The 12,077-nt window shown below is 35.3% G+C and overlaps 1 protein-coding gene across 1 annotated transcript in view; it reads left to right on the forward strand.

The window, feature by feature from the left end:
• LOC129265240 (fibropellin-1-like) overlaps positions 1–12,077 on the forward strand; it is a 72,502-nt gene that overhangs the window by 43,805 nt on the left and 16,620 nt on the right. The window contains exon 4 of the mRNA XM_064101484.1: positions 3,464–3,728. Within this exon, the coding sequence (XP_063957554.1) occupies positions 3,464–3,728 (265 nt within the window). The remainder of the gene's footprint in view (positions 1–3,463; positions 3,729–12,077) is intronic.

Here is a 12,077-nt window from a genome sequence, read left to right on the forward strand (position 1 = left end):
TTCGCAGGAAGTGTTGGAGCCGTGAAGGTACATGTAACACCCTATATGGTATGATTCTACAGAGAGAGACCCTCGGAATGTAAGGTTGAGGCGAAGCACTTGACATGTGATCAGTTACATGTAGAATATTTATATGGGAGAGCAGAGATCCGTCATGTTTGTCTCTTATTTTCATTTGCACAAACCACCATAGTACTCAATTCAACCAAATAAATTATGGTTTGACTCATTGTGAGATCAAAGATGTTGGTCAAAGAGTCCAAAAATATATTGATTTTTTCCCCTAATTCTACCAGTTTATGTAACGAGGAAAGATTTGTGTGCTGTTTCCGGGAATTTTTCTTTCCTTTTCCATCCATAATTATAGTTTTAATATCTATGTTTTGTTGTGCTTGCTTGCCAGGAGAAAGAAGTACCCAAGTTGCTGTGCAGAAGACATTGAGTGATTGGAAAAGCCCCTTCGAGTATCACATTTCTGAATCATAAAATCCCACAGCAGGGTTTGCCAATTTAGAACCATCTTCCTGAGCTTCTTTTAATAGTTTCCATGGTTCTACATCTACCTCTGATAGAAGTTTGATTGCCAATATCCATGTTTGTATGAAAAAATAACAGATGACCACGGAAACAAGATGTTCAAATGAAATTCAAAGCACGAGAATTTCCCACTGCAAGCCTCACTCTAAATCACATACACGTGACAAACTACTTTTAGCTTGCTCAAATTTGTTTTCTGGAAAATAGTGATGACAAAGCCCCCAAGCTCTCTGCCAGAAATGGAAGTAGTAATAAGAACCCAATTTGTTATTTTGTCTCAAGATTTAACGTAGGTTTGTTGGGACTAGCTACCTGAGCGGAAAAGGCTATTTTTGCATCAGCTGGCCAGAGCATAGCAATATATTAATCCTGGCAGATTCTGGTTGGTCACTGAGTTATATTGATGTGGATGGGAGATGAGGTTGTAAGAATCCATGGATGATTCAGCCAGCTCTTCATTTCCATGATACAAGGAATCCATTTTAGTAAGAGCAGCCAAGAGAAAGGTTTAGTCATAGATGAAACAGTCATGTTGTTTGAATTCGACTGCTGTTGGAAACTGGTAATTTCTCTTGCAAAGTTGTGATATAAATGAAGATTTTATCATGTTTTTTTTACAATATTGGTTTATTATTATTTCTCTCCTTCATTGCCCACCAGTGTGTTGGCTCAGCGGTAGAGCATCCGTCTCACAATCGGGAGGTCGGGGTTCGAACCCCGGCCACGTCAGACCAAAAGACGTTAAGATGGGAGTTGCTGCTACCCTGTTTGGCGTTCAACGATTAAAGGGATAGAGCCTCGTTGATCTAGCGCTGCAAAGTGGCTGCTGGGACCATGATCAATTGGGCAAACCTAATTTTTGGAGTATTTCATTTCATGTCTATTTCGAACAATAAAATATGGATTTTTATTTGGTAACTAATGAATAATTTTATTTTTAGGCTTAATACAGAGACATCGATTCGCAAAAGCTAGTTACCCTATTCTGAAGTCCAGCTTAACTTAGACCATAGTCTAACTTGGAGCTGAAATTATTGGAAGCTGAAAAATGTCTAAACTAGTAAACTTTGTTAAGATTGTATGTTTCTAACATTTTCTATGTTGTTTTCTCATGCTTCGGTGATGAAGGAAACTATTTAAGATATTAATTCAAAACAGTTATGAATGATACGAGTGTCCAAAAGACTGATGAGGCTTTAAACGGGGAAAGGGAGAAAGGGGGGGGGGGAGGAGGCATTGTTACAAATTTGTGTAACATCTGGCTCTCCTTAGTTAAACTGCATCTTAGTCCAGAGTTTAAGTTATACTTAAGTTCATAATACGGGCCTTTGAGAAAACAACATGGTTTCTTATTCATCTTTATGGCCTGTATTCTTAAGTCAGGTATAGTCTAACTCTGTACTAAAATTATGGGAAGCCAAAAAGTGTCAAAATTTTAATTAAGTTATATGTTTCTTATGTTTACTGTGCTCTTTCTTGATTCATCGATGGTGAAGACAATCATCTATTTATACTTCCTAGACAATTGTGAATGATTTGAGAGCCAAATGAGCAGAAATATGATATCTCTACTGTTAGTGATTTATGTAGCAATTGGCTATCCATATTTAAACCACAACTTTAAACCCGAGTTTAAGTTAAACCCGACTTCAGAATAAGGGCCTTAGTGTCTGGTTGTTTCATTCTGTCTCACTGCTCCAATTAATATCTTTCACCCCCACATTCTCTTCCATTTCCCCCTATATCAATGAATAATTTGCTGTCTGTTGCATCTTTGTCCTTGCATTTGACATGTAATCAATCATTCAATTGCTCTGAATATATTTTCAGTATTAATTAAATCTTATGTCCTCCCTATCTACATGATGGAATCTCACAATTCAATTCATCGTGTGGGAGTCAACATGAATGTTAATATTTTATTCATGTTTAATGCAACTAAAGTGCTAATAGCTACAGCAGACAACTGCAAAAAGTAATTTTAGAACAAAGGATATCCATGTGTTATGTTGGCATTTTCTGTTATGTTGGCATTTGTGCCTGTTTACATTGACAGGTTTTGAAGAGACTTGTAAAGCATTTGCCTTGTGATATTGATGAACCAAATATGTTAATTAGTTCTAAAAGACCCCTTTCCTCTTTCCCCTTTCTTCCCATCCACTTCCCCTCCTCCTCATTCCACCTCTCTCCCCCTGTGATTGAGTGGTTTCATCTTCACATTATTTTAATCTCTGTAGATCAACCCCATTACATTGATAGCTTGTATCACAATATCCCAATCATTTTCTTCCTATTGTTATCCATGTCTTCAACCCTTACCCCATCCATCAGATGACACAACATTTGCTATGGTCTTTATATCTCAGAGAGCATGGGGTTAGAGTTAGGATTGTAAAAGAGTTGTTATTTTTTTGTTCAGACTAATGTAAAAATAATGTTTAGGGTTTATTTAGTTTTGGAGGTTAGATTTTATGTTTGGCTTAATGTGCATATTTTCCATTGGAGCAATTGTCGCTGGAGCAATTGCCATGAAACCTTGTTTCTTCTCCGCCTTCTCAATCCACCACTCTCTTCCAATCATAACATCTCCCCCTCCCTATCATCGTGTCAGTGAGTGGATTCATATTCACAATTAATCTCTTTCCACTCCCCTATAGATCAACCTGATTATGCTTACCCCCTCCCACTTCACCCCTCTCTTCCATTCCTGATCCTCTTTCTTCCCCTCCCCCTCTCTCTTATCTTCCCTCTCTCTCTTCAATCAATGAGTAGATTCCTGTTCACATCCAATCTCTAGATCAACCCAATTGTTCCCACCTCTCCAATTTCACCCCCCCCCCCTCTTCCACCCCTACCCCCTTCCATTATGTGATGCCATCGTGCATGTCTCACATGTCTTCTCTATGTTCTCTCCTTCTCCCTCCAGAGCAACTACACCTGTAGCTGTTGCCATGGCTACACAGGTGCTTACTGCGAGGAACTGGATGGATGTGCCAGCCACGAGTGCGTCGGGGAGGCGCAGTGCGTCGATGTTCGACAAGGTTTCGGGGGACACGACTACGAATGCCAGTGCCCTGAGGGGCGGAGTGGTGTGCGTTGTGAGGTTGAAGTGAACGAATGCCAGAGCAATCCCTGTGAGAATGGCGTATGTGTGGACAGACCCGGTACATTCCAGTGCTATTGCGTTCCAGGTATGTGTTACTTGAATACATTTATATATGCAAGCACCCACTAAAAATGCATACTTTCTCACAAATTTGGTCAAAATGTTACCATTATTTTTATTTTGTTATTATTATTATTATTGTTAATATTACTATTATTATTGTTATTATTTATTATTATTATTGTTGTTATTATTATTATTATTATTATTATAATTATTATTATTATTTTAAATTATTGTTATTATTGGTATCACTAATGGGGTGAGTGCATGTACTACTACAATTAGTTTGATATAAGTAATTATTTCATTTCATTTCGTTTATTTCCATTTTCAACAATTACAGTTTGTTTTGTACATTTTGACATATAAATAACAAAACATATTTCAAGTGTCCCTGTACAAAAATTATATTTAAGATTATTACATATCAGGTTGGAAATGGAGGAGGCTGCTAAAAAGCGGAGATTGTAGAGTGCAGCCTCCTAATAAATATTCTTGTAGTTGCATAGCATATAAAAATCAAAATAACAACTTGAGTATGAACCAGTTAAATTAAAAGGAAATAGGGGAAATTAAAATAGAAAAGGAAATAAGAAAAGAGATATTCTCCAGAAAATTTAATTGTTAGCTCTTTAAAAATTTCAAATAAGAGACAGCAAAGTTTTCTGTTAAGTATGTTTTAAAAAGTTTAGTAGAGGAAAGTTAAGTCACTCATACAACTTTCAAGCTATGGTGGTACATTTTATGACAATATTTTGCCATTCCATTGCATCGTGACGATGAATTATAACAAGATTGGTATTATGACCTCTGCCATATTTCCAGACTCCTAGCTGATTTGTCCCTTTGCTGCTCTAAATAGATTAGTCTATGCACAGTTCATATGTTAAAGATACACCCAAGGAATATATTGTTAATAAGAGTGTGATCTTGTAACAATTGCACAATTTCAAATTCTACATTAGTCTGCGGTAAAACTTGTTTTCAAGCCTGGATCTTGACCTGAGCCCCATGACATAAAATTTTAGCAAATGATTACAAGGCTGATTCCTACAATTGATCGCATTGGCTATTTTATATGATCAGTCAAAAATATGTTCCTGAGATCAATAACTAAGCTTCACTAAGCTGGTGTTAACCGGCTGTAATTAAAATCATAATTATGCATTTGACAAAGTTGAACATGATTTTGGAAGAGCCAATGTCAGATGACCATCTCGACAGATTGTTATCCCAATGATAAACTTTACATTGTTGTCCTCTTAATGTTATTTCTCTGTACTTTTCAACACACTGCAGTGCATGTTTGAATGGACTTACAGGCTAGAGTATAGAATTTGAATTTTAGAAAATGGAAAACTTAAGGACTTTAATATACAGTGTCAAGGAAAATGATGGATGCTTAATTCTGAACTTTGAAGGTATATAACCAAGGAGCCTCCCAGCAACAATCTTTTGCTTGAATGCTACTATTAGATTTGTAAATTCCACACAAGTAACTCAAGCAGAAAGCCTCTTCTCTTTCCCCCGATGGTTGGTTATTACCGTCTCGACAATATTTTGTTTTTCTTTGCTTCCTAAATTAGATGAGAGTTGTCCCCAAGAAAGGTCAAGTGAATGAAAGAGATTCAGTTCCATTTTCATTTGAAGTCATCCTCGTCTTCAAAGGTTGTTTCTTGTCCACCAATTATCTCACACAAAGCAAAAAAAAATACAGTATGTCTGAAATTTGATTAGAAATATTTGACTTGACTTCTTACATTGCTAGTTTTGAGATGTTTGATAGATTGATTCTGATTTTAACTTGATTGATGACAGCAGCTTCTGACATTTTCATCAGTTATCATATTTCTGATAAAATAAATGTTTCTCCATAAGCGTTTGGGATAAAAGTCCATATCATCTTTTGAAAATCTTTTAGTATCCAACTACAGGTTGTTTGCTTAATGTTTGTCACTTTAAGTATTCAGAACTTTCATAATGTATTACTTTTCTCCAGATTTTCTTGATTCACATTTCCTTAATGACATATTTTCATTGTGCTTTGTTCACTTTTCACTCTTGCTTTTGGATAATATCCAGTAGATTTGAATTACAATGTAGTGATAATGTGGGTAAAAGATATGGCATCACCTTTGTTGCGGTTGTGTTTAAATTTTGTAGACTTTTAAGACTGCAAAAACAATTAAAAAGTGTATTTGATCTTTAAATCTTTTTTTTTTATTTGTGTATCAATAGTTTATCAAAAAACAGATCAAACCATGGTTTTTACAAATAACCCAACAGTGAAAAGGAACAAAGTTACAATTAGAACATTTTAAAAAGATTAACTTTATTGGAATTTAAAAGGAAATCCAATCTTGATATTGGTAGTATTATAAAGTGCACAGGTAATTACTTTGTCTTTGAGTAGTCCCAGAATTTATAAGATATGATCCTATTACTGCATGTTATCCCTGTAAAATGCCTCCTGGTCAGTCCATAAAGATGGGTGAGAGTAATGGCCATAAGAGGATAATACTCATTTTTAATGGCACTTGTCAAGAAGCCTCAAACATGATAAGTTAAGTGTAATCCAATTAGTGTGTGAGCATCATCCATTGAAGTCACCCAATTACTTTCAAATGATAGAACAAAATTGATGTATCATTGCCTTGCTGACAGAAGAGCGGTAGGTTTCTCAGTATTTTCAAATTTCAGTTCTTGGTGGCTTGCACAAGGGTGTTGACTCAAGTGCACGCTCCGTGAAATGTAGTGTGTGCAATAGGTAAAACGCCCTTCTGCTAGACCATCGGTAATGGGAATCGACATAAGCGTAAATCCTAACGCCCTTCTGCAAGCCAAGTTATCATCAACATATGGTACTTCACTGTCAGAAAATTTTTAACCAATCTATATGTTGGTTCAAATATGAACCTACCAACTATTGTTTAAAACAAAACTGCATGCAAAATGAATTGGAATATATTAACCAGAAAGTTGCTAGGTTCATATTTTAACCAATTTACCAACTTTGGGGTTGGTTAAAACAATTCTTAGGGTGTGAAATCTGTCATAGTTGGGACTTGTATCCTTGCGGTACTCATACACCTTTTGCTACATGCTGATAGAGTTCTTGAAAGGTTGTTTGCTGGAGCCACAATTATGTGCTCAAGGCGAAACCCCAGGGACCAACATGGTGTTTTGGAAATCGGTCATGTTACGGAGGCCATGATACCCATTTCACAAGCACCCTTTTATATTCTACTACATCTTCTCACAATGACAAAGTCAAATTGGATGCTAGATTTCAAGGATTTGATAGCTGTTCGAGCAAAAAAAAGTGAGAAAGCTAGCTTCTGCTTGAGAAGCACTAGTTTGCGATCCAATTTCACATTTTCTTTAAAACCCCATATCTGATACAGATGAATTCAGAGAGAATCAAATTTGATTTGCTCACTGTTTGGGGGGAATTAAATTAAATTGTGTGACCTGCAAAGTTCGAACTTGAGTAATTAAGTTAAAGCTAGAGAAACTACCCAACAGTTTTTAGACAGAAAGTTCAAAGGTTTAGCAAAGGAAGATTTTTTCCTAAATTATTTTATCAGTAATCACTAAAATCCATCATACAGTCATGATTCTCCCCCTATTGAAACAATAGGCATGATATATCCATTTTTATTTTGAGCTTGGTAAGACTGAGAAACAACTTAAGAGAGTGGCTTTTGGCATTGAAAAGGAGAATTCTATTATTTTCTATAGAAGATACAGAAAAATATATCTATAGTGAAATCCCTTGTTATTTCATGAAACTCCCTTGTCCTGTTTCACACACTATTTCTATAGCAAGTTTACTATCAGCCAATCAGGTTGAAGGATTTCAGGAGATTTTAACTTTATTTCAAATTTGTTGTAATAAATTTAATGAAACCGGTCCCAGATGGTATACAATGTTTGTTTATGTGAGGGCACTGTTTTGACAGAGGGGTAGGGAGAAACCATCTCGAACTTCATGGACGCTACCTCAATGCCAAAGCGGCCATTGATACAGGACGGGAAAAGTGCATTCATGCATCTTCTGCAAACTTATAATCTTGCCTCTTGGTCAATTTTTTTTTTCAAGATGCACGAGATATAGCCCATTTCAGAATTGATCACGACCAAAATGAGAACATTCAATCTGAGGGATGAAGGCAAGACGATTTGCCTTGCCCAATCAGAAAAACAATGCACTGCCATATTTTCATGAATTCAAAGTGGATGTATTTTGGGGGAATTGTGAAAAACAAGTCACAAGTTTGTTGTTGTAATGGAAATAAATTCAGGAGCTTGAATAGATTTCAAGGATGTACAGGAAGAGTGCAGTTTGGAAACTCTGCAATTGAATCATTTGTTTTTGAACATTTTCTTTTCTTCTGCTTTTGACTTACAATCCTCAGCTAGCAAGGATAAAAGTATCAAATTATTTTCTCTCACTTTCTTCGTGATGGATTTTGAGGGGCCAGAAGAAACTATATGCATTGTATCATGTATCCCTTTGGGACACGGAAAGAGGACAAAACATTACACAAAATGATATTTTCTTTCAATCGATATCATCACATTCTCTGTAATGTTACCTTGATGAGTTTCTTGGAAGGGATGGTAATGCCTAGATACTCTAAAATCTCATACTTCTCTGATATCTATATTGCATCTATCTAACGCAAGGTACGGCTTACGAACTTCAACCCTTGCACCTCCTCCAATCCAGACAAAACCCGCAAAAAACGTGATATCAGGAGATTTTTTTTGACAATAACATTTTGAGAGACCACGTAAGAGCTTGTTTTCAAGTGGATGTTCTGCTGCTATTCGTTGCTAATACCCTGCCAGATTTGATTTCTTTTTTCATTAGTGAGAAGAGGGATAGGGTGTTGCGTGCTTAGAAGGAGTCGTGCGCGAAATTGACTAGGACATAAGATTCAGGTAGCCAACCACATTTATTGTAGATTTCAGAATGTGTAATGTTTTTAAATTTCAGCGCACTTGGGGTAAGGATCAAATATCAAACAGGATATGCAAAAGGGGGCTGGGGGCACTTAGGGTGGGAGTCATAATGATAAAAGTACCGGTAGTAGGAATTAATATCAAAACTTGTTGATCATAAAACCGATACTATTATTTTATTCAGCAAAACACATACATTATGGATTGCATACTTTTTTCTATAAGACATCATAGAAGGAAGTATTAATTCTAAATGCTTGGAAAGTTATATGGATCCTATATGTTTGATGAGTATTTCCATTGCCTTGTGTAAATTCTATATGTGAAGTTTAAGCATTTGAGTCTTTGAATTTCATGTGAGACAATTTCACTCTATTGCTCTCCTGAAAATTTAGGAAAATTATACCTAAAATCTATCAATAGCTCTTAAGGAGTATGAAAAGTATTTTTTTTTCATTTATGTTAGGCAAACTAAGTGAGATTTTCTGATCAGCCATTGCAAATTTGCAAGGTGGGGCACATACATATGTAAGTCATGCCAACTCCTGTCTAGAAATATGAAAATGACATACAGAGGCCTCCCTATATATTACCCTGAATCTTCTCACATTCAATTTTAGGCAAATAGCATGGCTATTGCAATAATGTTCGGTGATATGTAGTTTATTGATAATGTTGTGACAGCCTGAGCATGTGATAAATATAGTTCAAGATCAACATTCAATATACACATCTCACATTCCTCTCTCACTTTTGCTTGTGCACTGTCTCTTTCTTTCTCGCAATTTCTCTTTTACGGATATGATGTGATTTCAAGTGTGAAGAAGCAAGACAAATGTGTACCAAGTTGCAATAATCACAGTTTTATAACATTTAAAAAAAAATCTACATCTTAATTTAATTTATTTTCATAATGCATATTTTATGCAATAAATTAGTAGGCAACTGAGAACCATATTTTTTTTCTTAAATATTTTCATTGTTTAGATGTACTTTATTACATTTCTTTCCGATTTTAACTAATTTTCAACTCATAGAGGGTAAAGTTATAAAGGAGATTAGTTAGATTATATACATATATAATGATAAGTACTTTAGATTGCTTTCAGTTAAAGATCTTTGAAAATCCTGAAAAATAGAACATTTGATTTAGATTGTCATTTTACATAAAATCGTGAATATTTTACTCAGATAGACTAACACTGAAGTTATGTAGTTGCTTTTAGGCATAATGTATCAGCTGAGAGCAATGCTTTATTTTTGGTAGGAGAATGATAGAGGTAATATAGGTAAAATGACACCATTAGAAAGAGTCCTAATAGTGGACTTGTTAAGAGGTTGAACGCTGCATTTTTGAGTACAAATGTCCCACTTGGCACAAATGTTCCTTGAGTCAAAAGAAAAAGATTCATCCAAAGAGACACGCTGTATCTATGCAAATAAGCAAGTAATTTGCATAAATTTGCATATTATGTCGATATAGTAAAAACAAGTATTTCAGAATATATATTTAACCAGAACTGCCCTAAAATTGGAAATAAAGACTCAGGGTAAGAAAGGGAAGAAAATTGTCATAAAATAATTGGGATATCCTTGTTTATTATTACCTAATTTACATAAATTATGCAAATTATAATTTAAAACAGAGTATTTTTTCATGAATCCTGAACTGCTTTTAAAAAACAGCAACTAATACACAATGTCAACATTCTACATGAAATAGAATATATTAGCGAAAACATCGATATGCTCCATGACAGTATTAGTGTCTTAATTTGCTTAGAAAGAGGGCAAATATGTCAAAATGTATGACGTGATATTGCGCTAAAACGAGACCAAAACAACCTCTATGTCACAGTCACACTCACGAATCGGACAATAAAGCGATCAATGGTATGTCATTCGAGATAACACAATCTCAACACAATAGCTTCCATCGGCTTCTCGTATCGCTTTTGTTGGTGTGTCTGCCACACCGTAATCTATGATACATACGGACAAAATGCATTTCAGTATCGGTAAAACACTATTAATTTTGTTTTATTTGTTTCTAATTTGTTTCTCTTGGAAAATTTACAGGAGACATTGCTTTGCAGGTTACTGCTTTAATGAAACTCTGGCACATGAATCATGACGAATGTATCCTACCTCAATCCATATTTTAACTTTATTAAAATATATATCTTTTTGGAGACCCCGAGGTGGCAAAACTGCATCCCCCTGCATTCCCGCCACTTTACAAAACCAGTTTGACTTGTATAATCGACTTGGAAAAGACAGATGTATGAGACATCAGTCAACATGTTTCCTGAAGAAAGTTTTTTTTGTTTATTTAAGCCTACGCCCACGGGAGCCCTCCGAATTTACCCCATCCCTTCTCCGTATTTCGACTTTAAATAAAAAAAATATCGTGTTTTAAAACCATCGGCAAGGCAAATTGCGTTTTTTGGTATAATAAAGCAACTTTTATATCTATATTTTTATATTTACATTCATCATTATTGATATTATTATAATTATTATTAACATTATTATTATTATTATTATTACTGTTATTATTATTATTATTATCTTTATTATTGTTCTGCCATTTGTAATAGTGCTCTAGCACAGTAAAGGCTATAACCCAACAGGAGCATGCCTAGGATACCCTCTCCCTTTTTGGTTTTATGTATTCAAAAATAGTTTATTGTCTTTAGAACTCTTAAAAAATTACTTTTGTTTGTATTGATATCTTGGAATAGATTGAGGGGAAAATACTCTACAACTGACATGTAGAGGAGCTGTGGTACATTGAAGAACAGCCACACAGCCCTTTATTGATTCCACTCTATGTTAAATTTAAATATTTTTAGAGCCCAATCGGAAAAGATGCATTTCTACTACACAAAGTAAAGCCTCTTTGCATTCTCCTCTTGAAAAAAAAAAAACATAGAAGGCATTGTTTTATATCTCATAAAATAAGTTCGTGTACGTGACGGCGGCCTGTCGAAGTGGCCCAACCGTTTATTTTGTTTCGACAATAATGTATTTAGAATATCGTCTAAATGAAACCCTCATCTGGAAAAGGGCACTTATTAAAGGCAGCATCTACATTATATAGAGGAGGCCCTGGCAAAGGGAAGAGGGGGCTGAAGCTTGTTAAATTTTTTCGGACCAAAATTTTACATTGTAACTTTTTTGCTTTTCAAATTTGCATCAAGAAATTTAACAAGCAAATAAACAAAATGGATTGCACTACAAAATGAAGGGTTTTTTTGGTAACGTTTCTTTTTTTCGTTTTGTCACATCTGCCGGAATTCCAGGGGGTGCTGTCTATGGAGAATAACACACGCAGCACAGCCCCCCCCCCCTTTTCAGAAAAATCTTGCGGGTGCTTCAGCCCCCGCTTCCAAGTACCAGG

This window comes from Lytechinus pictus, chromosome 7 (genome assembly GCF_037042905.1).
Source record: "Lytechinus pictus isolate F3 Inbred chromosome 7, Lp3.0, whole genome shotgun sequence".
Lineage (NCBI taxonomy): Eukaryota > Metazoa > Echinodermata > Echinoidea > Temnopleuroida > Toxopneustidae > Lytechinus > Lytechinus pictus.